Raw genomic sequence first — 25,045 nt, 5'->3', positions numbered from 1 at the left:
CAGCAGGCATTATCTTAAGAGATGTTTCATCCTGTGTTTCAGCTCAAGTCTGTTTTTTTCTCTCCCTCCATAGGTTTTACCTTAAGCCCTCGAAGTAACTGATATATAAGAAACTGTATATGGTCGTCTGTCAATTTCTGGCACTTCACAATGTTATTCAGGTCAGCACCCATTAAATTTGTGACAAGATACCTGTAAATACAAAGCATTCAGATGACATCAAATTGTTTCTAAAGTCTCTCCACCCCCCCCACCCCCCGTATCAGTGCTTTTGTTTGAAAAAAGCTGGTACATATGGTATCCTGGTGAGGCTCTGCAAGCAGTGCTTCCAGACACTAGTAAGAATGGGACTTCCATGCATTTTATATGGTCACAAGATTGAGGAATGGGGAAAATATGAAGTCTTGGTGGTCACAAACCGTGGCTAAGGGAAACTGAACTCAGCGTAAGGTTTTTGGAATCGCAGGAGCGCACCCAACGCTTCCTTCCTCTGACTCTTCCCATGGGAGGAAGCAAAACTTTGGCTACTAACCAACAGAGTTCAGTGCAGGATTAAGCCAAGTATACGAAAGTTGAGCAACAACGGCCAAGGAGGTTAAAAAGATACTGTGAGTACAGTAGTGTGGGGGGAGCATACTCCCCCAAAATAAACTAATAAATTTAAATAAATAAGCACTAGATAACGTACAGGCAAGAGATCAATATCTTATGTTTATTCATTTAAAGCAGTTACGCTCCATGTTTCAGAGAAGGAGGCTCCCAAAGATCAATAGTCCCCCTGCCCTCAGGCTTACAATCTAAAATACACAACACAAAAACAAAAAGACTGGGAGGGAGCTCAGGCGCCGGTTCTTAGTCACCATTGTTATGACACAGTAAATAGTTCTGTCTATACGGAGTACGGGAAGCTTGTTGCCCTGCAGATGGTGTTGAAAAACAACCGCCATCGTCCCTGGCAACTGGCCACGCTGAATGGACTGGTGGGACTTGAGGTCCCAAGATCCAAAGGTTGCCCACTCTTGTCCCATACAAGGCACATACACACACCCCACACACTGCAGGTACTTGCTGTACATTATAAACAGCACCTTCCCCAGCCCTGGTTCAGATGAAGTGAATGACAGCTGCATCAGAGTGGCTGTGTTGCTCACCTGATGTCCCACAGGCCAGGTTCCTGAAGCATCTTGGGATGTGGAGAGGTGAGGCGACGGGGAGGTTGGTGCTGTGCAGGTGCCTTAGCGGCAGCATCCCAACTACACTTGCTGCCACCTCACCCTTCCTTTTTCCATCCCGTAAACAGTCGTACCTCCGCTTACATATCCCTCTGGATACGTAAACTTCGGGATGCGAATGCGGCAAACCCGGAAGTATTTCTCCGGGTTTCGCCATGTGCGCATGCGCAGAAGCGCTAAACCGCGCTGCAGAAGCGGTCCTCCGGTTGCAAATTCCTTGGGATGCGGACGGACCTCCGGAACAGATCCTGTTTGCAACAGGAGGTACCACTGTACTGAAACAATCCGGCTGCAGGAAGGTTGGGCGTGCAACGCAGCCCCACAATGCCAACACTGCCTGCCACTGCTTTCAGGGACTACAGGTGTCAGCGGAAGACAGGTGAGCACATGCTTTCTATAGAAATAAACAAGATTTAGGCATGCATAACTCGGGCTGGGGGTTTATCTTAGCAGCTCGCCAACAAGTTTAGGTCAAACTTTACTTACACTTCATTAAAATTTTCTATTGATGCTGCAGGTGTGAAAACATCTAGTAATCCTATAACCTGAAACAGAAGAAGAAGAGAGGTTTTCATTTTATCTGGAGAAATGCATGAGACACTGCTGTCTCTACTTACCAGTTTCAAATCTAAAATGAAGGATAATGGCATTCCAGCATGGGATAAGGTATGCCAAAACCTAATGGAGTCAGTTGTGTCTAACTGATGAACGTTTTAATAAAACTAAATAATTAGATGAAATACAAGCTCATCATTCGCAATTCGCACAGCCTGTTCCACTCACGTTTTCATGTTTCATGTGCTTCAGTAATCTAAGCTCCCGGTAGGTTCTTCTGGCATGAATAAGCGACTGGAAAGGTCTCGAAAGCTTCTTGACTGCCACCTTCTGCCTTGTTTTGGTATCATATGCTGAACTGAAACAAATTCAAAGAAAGAGAAAAAGAAAAAGGAATCTTACTATATTTTATTTCATAAAATTTATACACCTCTTGATTGTAAAAACAAAACAAAACAAAAACCCAAACAAACCCTCAAAGCAGCTTGCAAAAGATAAGAGAGTAAGGCCAAGGAAAAAATGACAACTCTACTTTAAAACATTCAAAAGGTGAAAACTGCCTCGATTTTCTAAGCACTGGCTTGTCTAAACAGGAATGTTTTTTTAGTGAGTGCCAAAAAGAGTAGAGTTAAGGCACCTGCTGGATCTCAATAGGCAAGGAGTTTCAAAGTGCAGGTGCTGCCACACTAAACAATCAAGTTCACACAAATGCCAGAAAGGTATGATGTGGCACCTGAGGTAATGCCAATTCCACCAATCAAAGTGGCTGAGTGGGCATATGTAGGGTAAAGTGATATCAGTGGTGCTGTGGTCTAAACCACTGAGCCTCTTGGGCTTGCCGATCGGAAGGTCGGCGGTTCGAATCCCTGCAACGGGGTGAGCTCCCGTTGTGCTCCGTCCCAGCTGCTGCCAACCCAGCAGTTCGAAAGCACACCAGTGCGAGTAGATAAATAGGTACTGCTGCGGCGGGAAGGTAAACAGCATTTCTACACGCTCTGGTTTCCATCATAGCATTCCGTTGCACCAGAAGCGGTTTAGTCCTGCTGGCCACATGACCCAGAAAGCTGTCTGTGGACAAACGCCGGCTCCCTTGGCCTGAAAGCGAGATGAGCGCCGTACCCCATAGTTGCCTTTGACTGGACTTAACCATCCAGGGATCCTTTCCCTTTTTTTAATTGCAGATAAACTGGCCCCAAGTTGTTAAGGGCTTTATATACTAATAGTAACACCTTGAACCTGGCCTGGTAGCAAAGCAGCAAGTTGTCCATACTTTAGTCCAGTGCTTTTTTCCCTTAAAAAATGTTTAGGGGTACTCTCATTTTGACTCAAGAAAACCACCATTTTATAGTTCAAATTGGGGAAAATAAATACAGTAAATGGACAGAAGTACAAAGATTCACAAAAAGTTTAGGGGTATCCGTCCCCCTGCATCCCCCCATAAAAAATGCACTGATTTAGTCTAGATCCAAGCCAATTTTATTTATTTATTTTTGAACTTAACTGTTATTATAATCCTTCGTTCCTTTCATATGGGGAAAAAAACCAAATCTCAAATATTATTCAGGGTTCCCCACATTGTACACACACTTGTCATTAAAGATCCATTAACAAGCACACTGCTGAAGTAAAAACAAACATTCAAACATCAAACTATTTTGAACTCCTTTTAATCGGCTGATGTTAAGGTAAATAAAGTAAGTGAACTGGGTCCTTGCTCCAGTTCAGTGTTTGTTATGGCATCACACCAAAATGATGGCCTGGCGAATCGAGCCAGACCTGCACATCTTTACCCAAGTCTTGCATCGGGTCAAGTGAAAACTGAGACAAGAATGCTGGGGCAGAAACAGGGAACGACATTGCTAAAAATAACCGTACTGGCATCAACAGGACCAAGGACACTTCTGTACTTCTAAAACGGTAAACAGCAAGAATAAACGTAACCATCTTGAGTAACAGACTTCAGCATCAATAACCTCGCCACACCAGAGGATAAAAACCGGGAAACAAGCAGCTACTATTGGCACAATAGCAGCCCTTTGCAGATGCTGACAGGATCAACAAAACAGATAAAAGAGATAGCTAGCAATTCTACTAAGGTCCGCTGAGCAGCTTAAGGTTTCTCTTTCATTAACCGGACCCAAATATCTTGTTCGATGTCTATATATTTCCAAAATAAGCAAATGTCCTTTGTGGGGGAAATGTTCTTACTTACTTACTTAATTACTTATTTCTTTCATTATCTTAACATAGCGACCTTTTACAGAAAACTCTCCTCTCCTCAAATAAGTATTTCTTGTGATGACACCACAAGCACTATCCCTAGGTAATATCTGTCGCTCCCATCTGCCGTGACAAACACCCAGAGAGTTAGCATCATTAATTTGGCTTCCTATCTCCCAGGTCCCCAAATCAAGACTCCATAGGGAGCGCTAAGATCTGGATTCCGGGCCCCTGGTGAACCGACAGGAGCCTCTATTAATTACGGAGTCTGCCACCCTGTCTAGGTGTACCGAGTGTTAATTACGCCTGCCAAACATTGGCATGCTGCATGATGCCTTCTCATGTGCACCGTTAATTAAAGCCAACCAGCTTACAAGGCTATAAAAGGTTGCCTTAGGCGCCACTGACAATAAACAAACCTTCCATATAAACGACTGAGGCTTTGATAATGTAGGCCTTGATGACTCAAAACCTTAACATTTTCTTCTCCTATCAGCAGGTAGCTGAACAACTCCTGTCCTTATGATGCAGGTGTTGCGTTTGCTGTAATGATTCCCACAACCACAGCCTTACCTAATAATAATACCTTCATTGTCAATGTACAACCTGTGTACAATGAAATTAACCGAGCCTCCCTCCTCCCCACACAAACACTCAATCTCATTGCACTCTGTGTGCTTGTCGCACAACACACCAACCCTGAAAGTCAGTTGCACTACTGTATATTGTTGTCCGTTCAGCAGCCTAACACAGCCTAAATACCAAAGGTTTTTGTCCTATTGTGATGGTGGCCCAAAGGGCGACAATAAATAGGCTAATGTGAACCCCTATAAATCCTTGAGTGTGCTTCTAATAGAGAAGTTATGGTAACCTGTTGCTTTATGAAACTGATGATTTGGGGCAGAAGTACAGCTAATATGTGGATCACAAAGCTAGAACATAAGTTGATACATGGTCAAATGGATACGCCTAACACAGGTTCCCAACATGCATACTAACACAATGTAACAGAAGTTATTATTTTAACAGAGAGCGCTGGGAATCAAAGCTGAATCAACAGAAATTGCTAAAGCTTATTGCGCATGTGTATTAAACATGAAATGAGGAAATGATGTACATGATTGGTGAAAATTGAAATCCTTTGTTTGAAATGTTATAAATACCACCGCCCCGACCCTTTGGCGGGGTTGCAATTTTGCGAAACAATTCAACTGTAACCTATTGCCTAGCAATAAACAACAATGGACTCCTAACTCCTCTTGTCTCTGAGTTTTATCGGTGTAAACTCAGAAGATAAGCCATTTTTGGCCTACAACACTTGCTGACTCTATCTAGCTGGCCTATTGTGTGCACAGAATGCCTTCAAATTAAGGTTACCAGACGTCCCCAATTCCCGGGGACAGTCCCTGGATTTACAAATCAGTCCCCTCACAGAATCCATCTATTTAGTAGGAAGTTGAAAAGTGTCCCCGGATTCATTGGAAAATTTTTTTGGTAACCTTACTTCAAATGTGAACACAAAGTACAGCCACAGAAGCTGCACTGCTGCTCATAATCCTATGACAATGAAGAAATTTAGTGCGTGTTAAAAACTATCACCTTAGCACAGAACAGGAAACTCCTCTGCACACACAGCTATATCACAGACTCTATGAAATTCTGGCCTGCACTCATATTCAAAGAAAGTACGTCAAATAAATGGGACTTACTGACAAATCACGTTCTTAAAAATGTGGAATAAACCCATGTTTCGAAATCTTAATTCTTTTAAATTTCACTTTCCAAAATTTATATTGATATAAAAAATACTAAGGTGCCGGGCAGGTGCCTTATAGTGCTGAATTTTAAGGATCAATGCCTTTTTTTCTTATGTACATTTGCTGAACTGATCTACAGAATTTCTCATTCAAGTTACCTGCTGTATCTTGTTCCTGAAAGGAAGTTTGGTTTGATCTTGGCTTCTGCAAAGCTTTTCTTGCTAATAACATTGTTTAGGAAACCTGATTTAAAATATTTTTAAACCCAGATTTTCAATGTTGCTTTAAAATCTATGCTATAGCCCATTTGAGGCAAAAAGGGGGCCATTCATTAATAATTCTCCAATTTGCTTCTGAAAAAGTAGGAAAGAGACACTCACCAATTATTATTTATATTATTTGGAGAACATCATTGCATTTGTATACAACGGCCACAACTTGGATAACTTGCATTGTGCAAATTGTGTATTCTATACACATATATTTGCAAATATTTATATTCACGTTTCATTCATCACTTTCATTTTATTGTCACTTAGGTTCCTGCGATTTGTCTGTTTGTTACTTGTATTCAGAGTCCCCTCCTCTGTGTTTTTGCATGGGAGAAACAAACCAGTTGGTTCAAACTATGGGAAGTATGAACAGGCCTCTTGGAGCCAGCCATAGCAATTGCCTTTCTGGACAACTGAAAGCAGGGAAGCAGAATGCTTCATTCACTTCTATGGAGATCCTATCACACATGCATTGCTTTATGTTTGTTGGTGTAAACTCCCCTTCTTTGGAACAAATTGGCTCCAAATGCACCAAGATTACTGAAGGTAATGGGGCCTTTTATTTGTCCAGCTGTCCTTTGTCAACAACAAATTGTCACTGTTTTTTTTGTGCTGAATATATGCTATATGGTACTTTATGGACCTAATAGGTATCTAAAGCCATTTGCACATGCAGAATGTAGGCACCCTATATATATAGAAATGAGCAAACCAGTGATATTTTAGGGAGCAGGCTAGCAGGCGGGGCCCATTACTTACATCATAGGAGCCTACACAACACAAAACACTGTTGCTGTATGTAGGTTTTATTTCATTTGCTTTTTATCTTATATTTTGGAAATGTACATCCAGGGTGTTTTTTCCTTTAATTTTTTTTTGGGGGGGGGCCCAAGAGAGTGGGGCCTTAAGCTATAGCTTGTTTAGTTTATACGTAAATCCGGCACTACTTCCTTCCAAAGGAGCCCAGGGTGGCATCCACATAAGTGATAAAACAGCTAAACACAGTTCCAATGAAGATACACCCTGGATAGACAAAGCCTGCCTGATACTTAAGGAGAGGGAATTACAAAGTGTAAGTGCCAGAACATGGAAAGGCTGGATTCCTATACTGTGCAGAACAGGACTCCTGATAAAATGGGTTATCTGTGGGAGGCCCTCACCTACAGAGAGCCGTGATTGATTGGGCATATAAGGGGTAAGATGATCTTTCATAATCTTAAATGAAATGTGAACGCATAAATGGCTTTTCTGGCTAGAAAGCACAGAAGAGAACAAAGGCCTAGCGTGGGGCTTAAACTCTGCCAATCTATCCGTACTGCAAGATTTCCCCCTTGGCTTGCCTTAACCATGTTAATTTTGACCATGTAATGGTGGCATCTGAATGCATGCTACGCCATAAATCATAGTTAAGCAAATATGCATATGCATAGTTAAGCAAATATGTGCTCTTACTCTGCTCCTGTATTAGTTGATCAAGAGAACGAGCCATGGAGTGGCTGGCGTTGGCATTACGTCTCCAGCCTATGCTTGTGGTTCCTCTCTCCCAAACTAACCACAACAGGGTAACCAGAAACAAGAGCATTTCACCCAGGGTCCACTGGTGACGGGAAGTCAGGTAAGCACTGCTGCCACTACTGTCTTGAAGGAATCCCACTCATTTCCCTCCTCCAGCCCAGTAGGTGGGAGGGGGAATCCTTCTGTACCCAGCCCACTGCCACAGAGGTAACCAGAAGAAGAAGAAGAGGAAGGAGGAGGAGGAGGAGGAGGATTGAAGGCAAAACATGCAGATTTGCACAGATTTGTGTATGCTAATTTATATGTACAGAGGAAAATTCAGAAATAGTATGGGAAGACTGACGTGTATTGTCCTGCGTGCCTGTCCTGATACTAAATATTGGACAACTTCAAGGTTCCTGATATACCTTCTATATCAGGTTAAGAGCGGTAGACTCGGTAATGGTTAAGAGCGGCAGAATCGTAATCTGGTGAACCGGGTTCGCGTCTCCGCTCCTCCACATGCAGCTGCTGGGTGACCTTGGGCTAATCACACTTCTCAGAAGTCTCTCAGCCCAACTCACCTCACAGAGTGTTTGTTGTGGGGGAGGAAGGGAAAGGAGAATGTTAGCCGCTTTGAGACTCCTTCGGGTAGTGATAAAGCGGGATATCAAATCCAAACTCCTCCTCCTCTTCTTCTTCTTACGATTTGACTGGGCAGTTTCCAAACTGAGGTTGCCTTCAAAGAGAGGACTGTCCTTTGACAGCTATTCTAGTAGAAGGCTGCCCTCTGTTAAGTAGGACACATAGCCGGTCTGCTTGCAAGTAAATCTGCACAGGACTGCAGGTGGAGCACTTAGCAGTACATACTGGGTTTTTTAAGGGCTGGAAATGGAGAAAAGGGTTGGGCGTTTTACCTGCTCATGCTGTCTTGCAGTGTCATTGTTGATACTTGTGTGGGAGCTCCTAGCAACGGCAACCCGCACAAATACAAGAACCCTTTCATTTTTTTGCATTGAATTTCACAAAGATCAGCACACTCTTAATCAGAAGCAAATGAAAGCTCTCACACGCAGCCTGATCATATGCATATTTACATGTAGACGAATCCTACTGAGTGTAATAGGGGTTACTCCAATTAAAGTAGTTCTAATGTGCAGCTTTAAATATTCCGCTCCTTACTATGGCTGTCATTGTAGCCATTTCTGATGCTCTGCTGTCTAAATAAGTTGCCACAGCAATGCACAGTTGAAGGAAGGTTCATAAAATAAAAAAGGAAGAAAATCCAATTTAAACATCTCATTTAAGTTCCAGGAAGAGTGATGAGCAACACTGAATGGCGGACCTAAAACATTGATTTGTCCCTGGAGTATATAGTATGTGACTATTAATTGACTGGCTCGTCAGTTAAAAGTCAGATAATCAGATTTAAAGCATCCTTAATGGTTTGGCAGCCCTAGTAACAAAGCCAATTGTTTGTGCAGAGTCCCAAACTTGTAATATTTGCAGATGGTTCAGTCCACAGTAATCCACTGCAGGCAAATCTTCTCTTTCTACTCAAGAGAGGAAAGTGGAAATCAGCAAATAAAGAATGCAAACTCATCTACAAAAACAGTTTTGAAGACAGTCGTTCTGGTCAGAATAAGACTATTAACTCAAGTTTTTTCTCCTAGAAATTGCAAAGGCTCATTTCTAAGGAGCCTAAGGGTTAAAAGCTGGTATTGCTATTTCTTTTAACATTAATTATCCCTTTCACAACTGCTTGTTTATCTGATGTGACACAAAGAGGAAGTGGTATTTGCCTACTATATCATGCAACACACCAGATACACTCAGAGAGAAATGTGAAACGGATACTGGATATGTGCAATGTTATATTGTTTTACTGGTTTCAGCACAGCACTCTGGTCTCCTTAGAGAGGAAGAGCAGAATATTTATTAATTCCTGTGTTGGGTGGTGGTAGAATGAAGCAACTTACAAAGTTACTACACTTTTCACCCTTGTTTTAGATGCAAATGCTAAAATGACAAACAGACTGTCATCATTGCAAGGTGTTTCTCAATAAGACAGCTTATGAACTGATGTTGCACTGAACCCAATGCTTAGGATTGCTTGCAGAGCTTTTATCAGTAAGGTAACGGCAATGGACTCAAATAGCCAAAGAAACCCAAAGCTAAAATAATCCAGTAGCCCAGGAAAAGGGAAGCTGTGGCCCTCCAGAGATACTTTCGGACTCCAGCTCCCATCAGTCCCAGCCAGCAGGTTGTTTCCAACTAAATATTGGAGTAAACCCATTACAGCCATACCACTACTTACACGTATCCCTCTGGATATGGAATCTTCGGGTTACAGCCACAGCAAACCCGGAAGTGTATACTTCCGGGTTTCGGCGTGCGCGCATGCACAGTAGCACTCAATCCCGCCACGCACATGCGCAAAAGCCCGCCTCTATTTACATTATTTTTGGGGTGCGAACGGACCCCGGGAACGAATTAAGTTCGTATCCGGGGGGTCCACTGTAAAATTAATAGACCAAAATTAGCCAGAGCTGTTAATTTCAGCGGGTCTTCTCCAAGTAGAATTGGCTACAGCCCAGCATGGCCAATGTTCAGGGATTATGGGTATTGTAATCCAGCAACATTTGGAGAGCCACAAGTTCCGCATCCTTGAAGTATCCAAACAAGATTGAGATAGAACGAGACAACACACACTATTCCACCCCTTCCCAACTCGAAACCACCCAACTCTGTAAATTTTCATAATGTAACTGAGCAAAGTGTAACACAAAGGTTAAGCATTTAACTAGGGTTATCTGGTAAGTTTTGTCCTGAAAGGAAATTGGGCAGTTGCAAACAATACGGAAAATGTGACACAAACCCTCATGGCAGTAACCCTCCTAATCAAAAAGAAGACAAGGAAGGGAGCTAAAGAAAACCACAGCCTTCACACACCAAAGTTATGCATATAATCTTGGATGCAATGTGTTCCTCAAGTAGAAAAGAAGCCGCTCTTAGCCTCTCCAAGGCAGTCATGTGAACATCACAACTTATTGTTGTTGTTGCTTAATAGATTTCTTATCCACCCTTCACTATAAGGTCCCAGGATGGGTTGCAACCATGTAAAAACCACAGCATTGAAAACAATTAAAACAGATTACAATGAAGAGAACAGAGTGGGTGCTAAAATAGCTTTCTCGGGTGTCAAAGGCAAAGTGCAGAGGTGCACCATCAGCACACAATGAAAACTTCGCAATGAAGGTCCCAGGCACACTGCTGTGGGGAGGGAATCCCAGAGCTAGGTGCTACCACGGAGAAGCCCCCTCTCTCAGGCAGTCGCACTCGCCCCAAACCTCTGAGGGTAGTGGGACTACCGAGAAACGACCCCTCCTGCCATTCTTAACAGCCAAGAAAATACGCAGGGAAGGAAACAATCTTTCAGATATTTGGGGCCTAATATTTGATACGGCTTTAATCGAGTCAGAGCGTTGATCCATTTAGCTCAGTGCTGAATACTCTGACAGAGAGCAGTTCTCTGGGATCTCAGGCAAAAGTCTTCCTCGTCCCTCTTGCTCAAGCTCAATCTTGAGATAACTCGAGATACCTCAGTGATTCAAAGCTGGGGCTTTCAACACGCAGAGCATGTGAGCTACCACAAAGCCATAGCTACCACTAAGCCATAGTTCCCCTGCCTTGCAAAAGTGCCCACAGGCCCCCAAAGGTGGCCGACCCCTGGTGTAAAGCAAACTGCCCCTTAGCTGCCTTTAAAGCGACAGTGCAAGCTCCCGGTTTAATTGTTGCTGATCTGTTACACCCATATCAGACAAAATCGAAAATTCTTTCTAGTAGCACCTTAGAGACCAACTGAGTTTGTTCCTGGTATGAGCTTTCGTGTGCATGCACACCATATCAGACAATTCCTCCAAACGGCACAAATAAGCAGAGAAGGCTGTTTTTCAGTTAGCTAATGGCGAGGCCAAAAATCACTGAGGCTCAGACATCTGTTTCCCAGATATTCCAAGCTCTGAGAGCATGTAACAACAACAACAACAACAACAACAACATCAAATTGTTTTACGTACAAGGAAATGCTATTATCAGAGCCGGTCCGCCCATGAGGCAGGGTGATGTACTCGCCTCAGGTGGCAGAAGTACAAGAAATGGCCTCATCACTTCTGCCGCTGACGGTGACAGGGAAGCATTCTGGCAATGTTTTACAGAACTCCCTGGCTCTTGCTGCATTCGCATGCCACATTGCCACTCAAGTGGCTGAGCAACAACACTTTGAAGCACACCCCAGCTTCCCCAGGGTTTGGCAAAAGCCAGGGCATTCCTGCGGCAGAAGTGGTGGTGGGCACGGCAGTGTGTTGGACGGCGGGGCATGGTGGCGGTGGAAGGGGAGACTGGGGCACGGCTGTGAAGGGGGCCTATTATATAAGTTGGCTGCTGCGGCAGTCGTAATGATGGGTAACGTAAGCCCCCATCGCCTGTTTTCCACGTGAAGACTTCCAAGCAATTAATAATAATAATAAATAATAAGAATTTGATTATTTGTATGCTGCCCATCTGACTGGGTGGCCCCAGCCACTCTGGGAAGCTCCCAACAGAAAGCTAAAAACACAATAAAGCATCAAACATTAACATCTTCCTTATACAGGGCTGCCTTCAGATGTCTCCTAAAAGTCAAATAGTGGTTTATTTCCCGATTTATTTCCTTACTGGCCCTGCCCGCAATGTAGGACACAGTACTGGCCCCACTCCCTGCATATCCATGCCAGTGTGGCAGGGCCAGTGGCAGGGATCAACACATGGAACTCCCTTCACATGACTAGCTATCGTCACGATTTTACGCACCGCAAGCAGTTTCGGAAAGACAAGCTTTATGTACATGACATTTATTTACCTGTTGGCCGTGGAGATCGAATTTTTGTTGTTTGCAAGCTTTGCGCAAGATGCTCCACCATGAAGTCCCCACTTTTGTGCTACTAGGTTTCTAGACTTGCGAGTCAAGAGTGAGGGAGCCATTGATAGAAGAGACCTGCATTTCCTTGGGGAAGCCTGTATACTTCGGGTGGCACATCATGACTGGCTGCACACTTAGTTGGGACCCTATGTGTCTTCAGGCAACACCAGTGTGTTTAGGATCAATGACAGCCAGCAGGCACAAAACTGAAGAAATTGCAACCCTATTATAGATCCTAGGCAAAATCAATCAAGTTTATAGAGCAAGCAGTTCTAAGGCTTCCAACACTGTCTTGTTTGCCTATTATTTCCCTCCATGCCATTGCCCGCTTGCGGTGAATTCTGAACGCCACAAACCTCTGCACAGCCAAGATAATGAACAAGTTATTGAGTGGATATGAAAAAGATGCGACTCTAAAGTCTTCCATTATTGAGCAGCTCTTTGCTTTCTTTTCAGTTCGCTCCTACCTTGGAAGCAAGTAAAGGGACCCCTGACCACCAGGTCCAGTCGTGTCCGACTCTGGGGTTGCGGCGCTCATCTCGCTCTATAGGCCGAGGGAGCCGGCGTTTGTCTGCAGACATCTTCCGGGTCATGTGGCCAGCATGACAAAGCCGCTTCTGGAGAACCAGAGCAGCGCACGGAAACGCCGTTTACCTTCCCGCTGGAGCGGTCCCTATTTATCTACTTGCACTTTGACGTGCTTTCGAACTGCTAGGTGGGCAGGAGCTGGGACCGAGCAACGGGAGCTCACCCCGTGGCAGGGATTCAAACCGCCGACCTTCTGATCAGCAAGCCCTAAACTCTGTGGTTTAACCCACAGCGCCACCTGGGTCCCTGGAAGCAAGTAACTGATTACAAAAAGAAGAAGACACAAAAATATATAAATTTGAAGCACCACCCCTTTTTCAAAATAATCCGCTCCTTAATGTTCTCTCTTTCCCCCCTGGCATTAGGGTACAAGAATTCCTTTATACATAAAGCAATGGGACACCTGCAAACCTGCTGAGCAGTATATGTTTTCTGCTTCCATCATTATGCCCAGGAAAAAATTTTTTGGCACTCTCACTACACAAATGGTTTTCATAGCTACATGGGCATTAGAAAACAACAACCAGGAGCAATTAGGAAAACACAAATCCATAATGGGTTACAAGGGATAAATCTCAGTCTCAATTATTTGAAAGAGGAAGGTTTATGAAAAATAAAAAAAATCCTACCAGTAGCACCTTGGAGACCAATTTATGGCAGACCAACACAGCTACCTACTTGTAACTGGAACTATGAAAAAGAAGATAAGCTTCAGATAACAAGAGCAGAATAAGTACCCCCCCCCCGAATGTTAAATTGGAGGCTGAATGATAAATTGGGAGGTTGACCAATTGAGATTTACACATGCACCCCACGGCTACAAGAGAGAAACTTGATATAAGGACAGAGGTGGCTAATTTGTGCTCCATCAAATGCTGTTGGGTTACAACTCCCATTTGTCTGACCGCTGGACATGGTGCTGATGGGAGTTGGGAGCCCAATAACATTTTGAAGGCCAGAAGTCCCTCACCCACACCTGCTAAAAGAACAAGAAACAGTCTATGCAAGCAAAACACTGCAACAAATATGAGGCAGAGCACAAAGTAAGCCAAAGTTAATCTACATTGGGCACACAGTCTTCCTTTTTCCTCGGTTGCCAGAGACACAATCAAAGAACAAGCCTTGGCCTCATACGTCTTCAGCTGACCTACATAGCGGAAACATGTAATTATTTTGTTGTGCAACTGAACCCAATACCTCAGCCCTAAACTTGCCACTTAGGGCCACTTAAAAGCATACCAGATTTCCAAGTAGGATAACATTTCCACGCAGCATAGTGGGACAGCCATGTGCAGAACATCATGTGTGGCAAATGAGCGCACATCTGCGTGACTGCAGAGAGAATTCTGAGCTACATGCATCTTGAGTTTCAGTAGTTTGAGTAGATGTGTGGCAAATCTATGACCTTTTTGACGGAGAACTGCTATTGATGTAGGAAAGGACATATCTGGTGCAATTTTTTAGAAGCAATTCAACAGCCTCTTGGATACTGGCTTGGATCCTAAGCTATTCTTCCTTTCAGGAAAGAAAGTGGGAGATGGCCACCAAGCCCCCACCCAGCATTTGCAGCCCATGTCCCACACTGTTCCCAAGAGTCCTCCAGACACAGATTTTCAGGTAAGCACAGGCTACAGAAGGGAGGGGGAGATGGGAGAGCCCCACTCTGTGAATGTAAACTGTTCTATTCATGGAAGGAAATGACAGGTGTTGGGTTCTATCCAATACAGCAGTGTTTTTCAACCTTTTTTGGGCAAAGGCACACTTGTTTCATGAAAAAAATCATGAGGCACACCACCATTAGAAAATGTAAAAAAATTTAACTCTGTGCCTATATTGACTATATATAAAGTAATTCTCTTGAATTTTTCAATTTTTCCCACGGCACACCAGGCAACATCTCGCGGCACACTAGTGTGCCGCGGAACAGTGGTTGAAAAACACTGCAATACAGCACTGCAGAGTTCCCCCCCTCTCTCTCCCTACACATCCCAATAGCTGCTCTGGAGGCCCCCAAATCTCTGGAAAACATTTTGAGGAGCACAGGGGCCTGCATGGAAGAGGAGAAGAAATGGAAGTTCTGTTGCACCAGTGGAAGTCCATTAGAAGAACAGCAGCATTGGGTAAAAACCCTTAGAATTCTGCAGCAGGATTTTTTTTTTTAATGTCAGTGTAAAAAATGTTACAGGTGGGTAGCCGTGTTGGTCTGCCATAGTCAAAACAAAATCGAAAATTCTTTCTAGTAGCACCTTAGAGACCAACTGAGTTTGTTCCTGGTATGAGCTTTCGTGTGCATGCACACTTCTTCTTCAGTGTAAAAAATGCTTTCCCATCCTAACCATTTCATTTGCAATAAAATTTCATTCACCTTCAAGAAACGGAATCCTGTGAAAGTGGGCATAGGGTTGCATCATTAGTTATTTCACATAATGATTCAAATTACTTGGGGTGTGTGTGTGTGTGTGGCAGGAATGGAGTGGGGTTAAGTCCCAGACAAAAAGAGTTTGAATAGTACAAATGCTGTAAATCTTTTTTAATGTGCATTAGAGATGGCACTTTTAACGTCACACACTGTGTCTTAATTCAAACTTTGGTTACAGCAGTGTGCAGTATCCGATCCAGTGCTTCTGACATCATGACAGCAGCTACTTGAGTGAGACTGGTCTTTCAGAGGTTGCATGAATTCACTTTAAAAAATGACTATGACCCAAGAACAACTTGTCACTCGTGGGCAAACATTTCTACCAGAAAAGCCAGTCCCTCCATGATGTGTCCTAAAATTAAATTTTTAAGAGATGTGACACAGTCTATGAACTTACTAATTGCAAAACAGGAAGTTTGGGTTTTTTATTGTTTTTTATTGTTTAATTAGCGTTTCACCCTGCCAAACAGCTAGTGACTTCATATCAATTTTGTCCTTTCAACAAAACGAAGCTGAGAGACAGCCCAGCGAGCTTCATGGCACAGGGGGGATTTGAACCCAGGTCTTAATGGTCCAGTCCAACACTCATTAGGAAGGAAATAATTCTCAGCCTAAAGGCTGCATTCACTTTCAGGGTCTGCATGCCAAGGTGGGCCAGAGCAAATGTGGGTGACAACTGAGAAAGTTCAGAGCTGTCAACCTTCTTTTTTTTTTGCATTGGGAAACGGCCATAGCTGTCAACTTTCCCTTTTTTTGCAATGGGAAACGGCTCTGGAATAAGGAAATTTCTCGCAAAAAAGGGGGAAAGCTGTCAGCTATGCAAGTAGGAGTTAACTCTTTTTATATACTGTATATATATATAGCAAAAACAGGATCAGCACCGGAGTGTCAGGCCTAATGAGCACAGCATCTCTTCTCTGACAGGTCTTGCTCCCATGAAGCAGTTGCTGAGACTGAAGGCCGAAGTCTCGTCCTCTCCAAGGTTTCCTCCAAGCAATCTGAGACTGCACCTGTGTGAAGCTAACTCCTCCTTTGCCCTTTCCATGCCTCTTCTGGTTCTGGGAGACCAAAGGGGATGAGTTTGTCACAGCAGGAAGGGGAAGACACCCATGCCTCTTCACCAGCCTGAATCATCCCTGCCTCTTGGTCTCCTCCCTTTCCTGCTTTAGCTTCTTCCTCTGATTCTTGACTTTTCTCCGCCACAGACTCATCCCACTCACTAATCCTCTTCAGCTTCCTACACCTCCTTTTCCCAGTCTTCTCGTCTGACCACTCCTTGTTGTCCCACCACCACTCCCCTGGTTCTGAGTCTTCTTCCTTTTGGGGGAGGGGGTGTTCCCCAGCTGGTTCCTCGCACCATTCCACTGTATCCAACCAGTCCATGATACAACATGACTGAACAGTAAGTAACATTTGGCAAAAGTCAGTGGCTTCTAGTCACATTTCTCAATCCAGGAAAGCAAGAGGAATTAGCCCATTTCAAAGATCCATTCCAGGCAGAGAGAAGCATTCAGAGGAGGACACAGAGAAGTGAGGACTGTGGTCTGGAAAGTCCCACAGGCTGGTTCCCAACACAGAAATCATAGAATTGTAAAGCTGGAAGGAACCCTGAGGATCATCTAGTCCAGGGGTCAGCAACCTTTTCCAGCCATGGGCCCGGTCCACCGTCCCTCAGACCGTGTGGTGGGCTGGACTATTTTTTTTGGGGGGGGAGGAATGAACGAATTCCTATGCCCTACAAATAACCCAGAGATGCATTTTAAATAAAAGCACACATTCTTACTCATGTAAAAACACCAGACAGGCCCCACAAATAACCCAGAGATGCATTTTAAATAAAAGGACACATTCTACTCATGTAAAAACATGCTGATTCCCAGACCATCTGTGGGCCGGATAGAGAAGGCGATTGGGCCGCATCCGGCCCACGGGCCTTAGGTTGCCTACCCCTGATCTAGTCCAACCTGCAACACTGGTGTTATCAGCTATCCAAGAACCTGTTACAGACCCTTAACACAGACAGACAGGAAGATTCTAGATAGACATTTACAAGAGTATTATTATTATTATTAATAATAATTTAAATTTTGAAGTTTTACTTTCCACTCAGTATTCTAAGCAATATATACATGCATAAAATAATAATAATAATAATAATAATAATAATAATAATAAAGAACCTAACAACAAGGCAACAATCTAGAAAGAATATGAATCACCCATTTATTGCCTCTCCAAACAAGAATCTGTGAAGCTGAACCTTGGCTGAATAATACCTGAATCATATGATTTTTCACCAGTACCTAAGGGACCGGCTCTCCTGGTATGTCCCGTGTAGGACCTTAAGGTCCTCAAATAATAATCTTTTGGAGGTCCCGAGCAACAAAAATGCTAGGTTGGCCTCAACTAGGGCCAGGGCTTTCTCGGTATTGGCACCGGCTTGGTGGAACAGTCTATCACAAGAGACCAGGGCCCTGCGGGATTTGGCATCTTTCCGCAGGGCCTGCAAGACGGAGCTGTTCCACCTGGCCTTTGGGTTGGTTTCAGTTTGATAGTTATGCTTCATTCTTTTATTGGTGGGCTATTTGAAAATGAGACTGCAGTTTTAATTTTGAATTTTTAAATTTGTATTTAAATTTGTATTTTAAATTTATTGTTTTTATGTTTTTGCTGTGATTTTAATTAGTGTTAGCCACCCTGAGCCCGGTTTTTGACTGGGAAGGGCGGGGTATAAATAAAAATTATCTTATCTTATCTTATCCCCTTAGCTACTTTTCTGTTGTGCCCAATTAAGAGTTACCTGAAAGCTGAAAATCTGGATGTTCTTTTATTAGCATATATTTGTCCAATTAATTGATAGCCCTGTGCCAACATTTATGGAAGCAGTGGGAAATCTCTGGCCCATGGGCACAAATTAAACCTGCCACAGGTCCAAAGTTGGTCCTTGAACCAGCTTGCCCCACACCACACCCACAAGCCTCACACCTGACATCAGGAAAAGATGGAGTTTAAAGTTTGCTCCCAATTGTTCCTTATTGCCTTTCAAATGTCTTTAGAATTGAACATTTCTCTTTCAGACAACAGTAATAATTCTGGAAAACTCAATCAACACAGGGCTAAAGTAATAATTGGTTTTAATCAAACCAAGATTTATCATTCATTTCTGTAGTTTTGTATGGCAGAATATAACTCAGAGGCTGGTAGTAGGGGTAAGTATTGCTATGAAGAAGGATGGTGACCCTCCTGAGAAGCACAGGCTGTTTCTCACCCCCAAATCAGCATTGTTTCCAATGAGATCATTGTTCTCCTGCCTTAAGTCAACACTCACGTTACCCTGTTTGCCAACAGCCGCATCACTTACACAAACACAAAGCGGAAAACAATCATGGGAGAAAGTGAGAGAGAAGCAAGCCAGGGAACCAAATAACCTGCAGCAGACAGCAAGCAGCAGAAAGCAGCAACTTTTCACAGAAAGATGTTATCAATAAGCTCTCAAAACAGTCCTGCAAATAATTCGCAGTATCGAAACGAGGCTACTTTGCCTTCTCAGAAACTAAATTTTATGTCTGTTTCACACAATGACTCTGCGAAATCACTGGCATTGCTACAGGGAAGAAGTCAATGTTTTGACAAGAGAGGCTGGCTGTAAACACACACACACACACACACACACACACACAGAGTTCTTTCCCATTACTAAGAGTGCAAACCACTTCTCCCATGGTATTGTCCAACCGATGTATCCCTGTGACTTATCAAATATTGCAAATCATGCAAGCTTTTACCTCCACAATAATCTTGAGGCTAAGCAGATATGATAAGGAAGTTTTGTGATCGCCATGAGATCACTTTTTCCTCTAAGGAATTGGCATGTAAGCAATGTAAGGGGTCGGGCGGCAAAGCTTTGCATGCAGAAGGTGTCAGGTTCAATCCCCATCATTCCTAGGCAGGGCTGGGGAACACACCTGTCTGAAACCCTATTGAGCCACAGCCAGTTCACAGACATTACCAAGGAAGGCGAGCCAATGGACTCAGAATAAGGCAGCTATTCTTAACATGTGGACAGAAGGCACATGAGGCCACCAAGTCTGTTGGAAGCTAAGCAGGTCTGTGTCCGGTCTTTCCCCCAAATATTGCTATGTGACATTCCCTTTTTATTTGGGGATGCTCAGGGCTGAACCGGGAAGCTTCTGAGGCATGCATATGAAAAGGCACCCAACATTTCTAGGCTAGGCATTCTCAAGTGCAAGATTATTACTAGCCTTCTTTGGTCACCATCATGAGCTTTCCATATCTCCGGTCTTATCAGCAGCCATTGTTTAGACAGCTGAGGCACAATATGTTCCCTGCTGTAGCACTGACACACCGAGCGTGTGAAAACAGAGACACTAAAATGCTGCTTTTGTCTGCAACACACAAGAAACTGAACGCATGCACATGCCAGCACAATGAATTCTGGGCTTTTCCACCACGTCATATCACAAAGCCAGGGCTTTCAACCTCCTGCATCCTCCGAACCACATGACCAAATTATACCTTTGCTTGAAGCACGCTGAGTGGATTCAGATGATGTCGTGTTTACCCACCACACAACGGCAATCTCATGAGTTCTTTAACATGTCCTGGACACCTGTGGCATCATAGTTTGAGCAAGCCTCCGTTCTTTAAGGCAGAAAAAAGAGGCTAATTGAGAGCTTCCCAGCTCCACCAGGATCGCACCATGAGGTCCCAGAAAAAAACGCCACGCAATGACTGTGTTCACTCGAGTAGCAACACCAGTCATCGGAAACATTCGGCATTTACATAATACATTTTGAGTACTCAAATCACTTCTCGGTAATCCTTACAAAAGCCAAATAAGAACTTAAGAACATAAGAAGAGGCCTGTTCGATCAGACCATCTGGTTCATATAGCTTGTACCTTATTTCCAGCAAGGGCTAGCACAATGCCTCTGGGAAACCCGCAAGTAGGCCTTGAAGGCAACACTTGTTCTCCTTGTGAGCCCAGCTTCTAGTATACGGCCTCTGAACATGGACATTCCCAATTAGCTATTCAGGACACAGAACTGCTGATATATAACTATCCTCTTGAATTTGTCTGTTCTCCTTTCAAAGCTGTTTCAGCTAGCAACCAGTACCATTCTGCGGCACCCTGAGTTCCATAAATTGATACTGCATTTTCTGAAATAGGCTGTTCTGAGCCTATTGCTGCTCAATGTAGAAGAGGGGAAAGTTTGTTTCTGACCACTTTCTCCATACTGTTCTTAATAGTTATATATATATATAAAATCCCCTTTAATCCTGTATTTTGTAGACTAAAAAGCTTCAGATCCTTTCAACTCTCCTCACGGGGAAAAGATCTCCAAACTCCAAATAAAAGTATTTGTTCTTTCTTATAGGACTACAGACGTTGCACTGTTCCTCATCAGGGGAGCCATCTCAACCTCAGGGTTGTGGGTGCCCACCGCCATAATGTCACATGCACACTCCTGCACGTAGTACATGTGACACTATATGCAGATGTGCGTGTATGATGTCACACATCCGAATTGTGGCAGTGGCTCCTCTTCCTCCTCCTTTCCACAGGCAGTGAGACACCCTTTTCTTTTTTTTCTTAGTTTCTTATTTACACTTTTTCAAATGTATACATTTTCATTAGTTTTACAACCAATTTAACATTTCAAAATTTGACTTCCTTCCCCCCTCATTCTGCAGTTCTTTTTTTAAAAAAATAAAAAAATATCTTCTGCATATCCAGATTCATTTAACTTGCTCATTTAATTATCAACTGTAAATATATACTCTTAAAAAACTGCAGGTTATTACAATAATCCTGCTAAATTGTTTTTATCTGTTTGCGATTTATCTGTAAATATTCAATAAACCATTTCCATTCTTTTATAAAAAGTTAGTTATCTTGATTTCTTATTCTTCCGGTAGGTTTCGCCATTTCTGCATATTCCAAACTGTTTTGTATCCATTCTTCCTTTGCTGGGACTTCTGCTTCTTTCCATTTTGGGGTGGGGAGGGGCTTAGACTCAGAGGCAGAGAGACCCTGTTTCCTGGTCCGAGCCCCCTCCCCAAAAAACGGTGATTCGCTGGCTGGCTGAGGAGGGCGGAGCTGAACTGCTTCTCTTTCAGAGACAGCACCACAGAAACTGCCTGCCATTCTTAGACTTTGTGGGTGCCCCCCCCCAAATTATATTATTGTGGGTATCCAAGCACCCACCGCCCCCTGGAGTTGGCTCCTAGGCTGTTCACATAATTCCTAATGTAGCCACAGCAAAGACTCACATAAAAGCATTATGAGGCCAGCACTTTACTTTCAACCCCTTTCCAAGAAATTTGAAACACAAGAGAATTTCCTATCACTGCACGCTGAGTTGATGCCTCCAGCGAGGTGTTTACCACAACCCCAAGGCGCATTTCCTGTACACTCACAGGACCCCATCAGGGTGCACAGGCAACACCGCAGATTGTTTATGACCCAGTGTTTTGGGCCCTTTGTTACCTGACTATCCTCTTTGCCGTTTTTGCTGTCAAACCGCAAAGTTTTGACAGATCCTTTGGCCGTTTTCCCACAGGCAGCTTCGGGTTTCACCCTTATGAATGAACTGGCATCATCCATACATTTCACTGCTCCAAATGGTTTATGAACAAGCAAAACAGCAGCAGTCCCAATGCAACTTTGGGGGAAACACCAGTGTTTACTTCCCTCCATTATGGAAACGGTCAATTCACTCCCATTCTCTGCTTTCTACTAACCACGCAAAAGCAGGAAGTCGCGATGAAAACCTTACAGCATTTATATATTCTTGTCTTTATTGCATTTCTGTCCTCCACACATCCTTTTCCTCCATGGACTATACATAGGATTCTTTTTTTTTTAGGGAAGGGCCATAGCTCAGTGGTAGAGCTTGGCTGCAGAAGTCTCCAAGTTCAATCCCCAGCAAATCCACATATAATTGGGAGAGAACCCTGCCTGAAACCTGGATAACTGTTGCCAGTCAGTGAAGACAATACTTGTTATAATACTGAGCTAGATGGATTCATGGTGAGTACCGATCACTCGCCCAGGCACTCACCAGGCCCAGAGACGCTGCCTAGTTTCCACAACTTTGGTTGCTTCCGACCATGCCCTAAACAAGTGACAGCTAACACCATTACTATTGCTAAATCAATGCTCCTGGCTTGCACAACAGAGCCAACACAAGGCCGCCACCCCCCCCCCCCAATGTTGCAAGCAATGTCATGAGTGACTGGATAAAGGATAACATTATTTCAGAGTTTCTCAAAACTGTTTTCAGACTACAACTCCCATCATCCGTAGCGAGCAGGGCCAGTACTCAGGGATGGTGGGAATTGTAGTCCAAAAGCAGCTGGAGACTCAAGTTTGGGAAACACTGTTTCGGAGGAAGGTATCTGAAGCTGCCATGCCATGCAATGCTTCTGAAGAAGCAGAGAACGGGGTCTAATATTTCGCTCATCCGGAGGGGGAGGTCAGTCCGTATTTTCATGTGTTGCTCCCAGTTCCTAAAAGCACACTTAGGACTTGACCACAATGGCAGTGTGAATAAAAGCACCGCTCTGCCACAGCCCCATTCAGCCGTGCACTTCTGCGGTGAGGAGGAGGAGGAGGTCTTAAAAATAGTCTGGGGAAACCTCTTTCAATGGCTGGCATGGCCCAGGGTTACCCTTAGCAACCCGCGAGGAATTCCAGGCTGAATGGCATTGTGAGAGCGCAGCTCAGCTCTGCCTCTCTCTGTGTGCGCTCCGAACTCCCGGTGGGGGCAGGGAAAAGGCAGGAAAATGAACACAGCCCACCCCCCACCCGTGACACACAGCACAGGGCTATAGGCCAACGCACACATGCATTCCATGGGGAGGGGTGCTACCTATTGTTATACTATGCACCTTGCACGCAGCTGTCCGCAAATACACACTCAGGCTCTGCACACACAAAACGCGAGACAAAAAGGAAGAAGCATTTTCTTACTATGCTATATAGGAGTGTGTGTGTGTGTGTGTGTGTACACACCCACGGACCTGCTCCTGTTCAGAGCACCTAGCCCACCTTGAATCTCTTGTTCTCCACCCCAAAATTATTATCCTTAGTGAAATATGATCAGTTTGTACATTGCATATGCACGCTTTCATATATGCACACCCAACGTCCACCCCCTTCGCCTGGCCTACTAAGGAACACATGCCAATCCATCACCTGTGCACCTGCTTTCCCACCAAGCAGCTACCAGGGGTTGGGATCGCACCTGCCTCCGAGCGTACCTTCCCGTACGTGTACCTATCATCCCGGGGGGTATACATGCCTAGGTGGCTGGCTTTCGCCCATGCACCCAGGGAGGCCCCTTAAGTACGGCAGCTGCGTACAACCTGCCTGTGCGTACAATCCGCGCAGGTGTCGCCGTCTCCCCCCCCCCCAAATTAACCCTGGACGCATGCAGATCCTGGGGACGCCTTGTCTATGGGGCGCACCCATTGTGCGCGCTGGCTTTCCACGCCTGCCCGAGGACGCACCAGGCAGGCCTAGCGGCTCCAGCGCCGAGCTGCTCGCTGGCATTGTTTGCTTCCCGCAGCTCCGGCGAGGAAAAAAAAAAAAACCTTGCACGGCTGGAGCGGAGCCTTTTTGCCTGGGGCTCACCGCTCACCTTCTCCTTCTGCTGCTAATGCGCAGCAGAGCAGCCCTCCTGTCCTGGCTGGCCCCCCCTTTCCGGAGCAGCCTCCACCTACCATACGGAGCCGTACGCCCCCGAGCCCACCGGGGTCAGGTGCTGGTAGCGCTGGGGCACCTCCCACACCGTCTTGTTCAGCTCCTGCTTGTAGAAGCCGCCTCGCTCGGACATTTTCCCCCCAGCCGGCAGCGCCGGCAGCAGCAGCAGCACAAGCAGAAGCAGAGGCAGAGGCGGAGACCCAGCCAGGCAGCTACAGCTGGAAGTTGCAGAGCCAGCTAGCCAGCCAGCCAGGAAACCACCGCCGGCAGGGAGGAGGCGTTAGGGGGAGGGGAAAAGGGAGGAGGAGAGGAGGAGGAGGAGGAGGAGGGACGGGATGAATGAAGTCGAGGGAAAGGGAGAAGGAGCCGAGGGGCGGGATCTCCCCTCGAAAAGAACAAGCTGGCGGCCCCCGGCACCATAAGGGTGGGTGGAAGTGAACTCCGGCCATCAACGTAGATGTGCTGATGCTCCTTAGTCCAGGAAGCCCCAGGTGGACCGCCAGGTATTGCTGCGACTGGAACCTCTTGGAAGGAACCGGCAGGGTCGTAGACAGTGCCGGATTTGCGTATAAGCTAAACAAACTATAGTTTAGGGCCCCACTCTCTTGGAGGCCCCCCAAAAAATTAAAGGGAAAAAAACCTAAATGTACATTTCCAAAATATAAGAAAAAAACACAAATAAAATAAAACCTACATGGGACGCTGGTGGTGCTGTGGTCTAAACCACTGAGCCTAGGGCTTGCCGATCAGAAGGTCGGCGGTTTGAATCCCTGCGACGGGGTGAGCTCCCATTGTTCGGTCCCAGCTCCTGCCCACCTAC

The 25,045-nt window shown here is 44.7% G+C and overlaps 1 protein-coding gene across 1 annotated transcript in view; it reads right to left on the bottom strand.

The window, feature by feature from the left end:
- The window catches only part of MAPK11 (mitogen-activated protein kinase 11), a 47,472-nt gene extending 23,051 nt beyond the window's left edge, over positions 1-24,421 (bottom strand). The window contains exons 1-4 of the mRNA XM_033161871.1: positions 24,246-24,421; positions 2,016-2,145; positions 1,719-1,777; positions 81-192 (exon numbers count right to left, since the gene is read on the bottom strand). Coding sequence (XP_033017762.1) covers positions 81-192; positions 1,719-1,777; positions 2,016-2,145; positions 24,246-24,358 — 414 coding nt within the window. The 5' untranslated portion in view covers positions 24,359-24,421. The remainder of the gene's footprint in view (positions 1-80; positions 193-1,718; positions 1,778-2,015; positions 2,146-24,245) is intronic.
- Positions 24,422-25,045: the final 624 nt, after the last annotated feature.

Source organism: Lacerta agilis, chromosome 10, assembly GCF_009819535.1.
Source record: "Lacerta agilis isolate rLacAgi1 chromosome 10, rLacAgi1.pri, whole genome shotgun sequence".
NCBI lineage: Eukaryota > Metazoa > Chordata > Lepidosauria > Squamata > Lacertidae > Lacerta > Lacerta agilis.
This window is presented reverse-complemented; position numbering and strand designations above follow the sequence as displayed.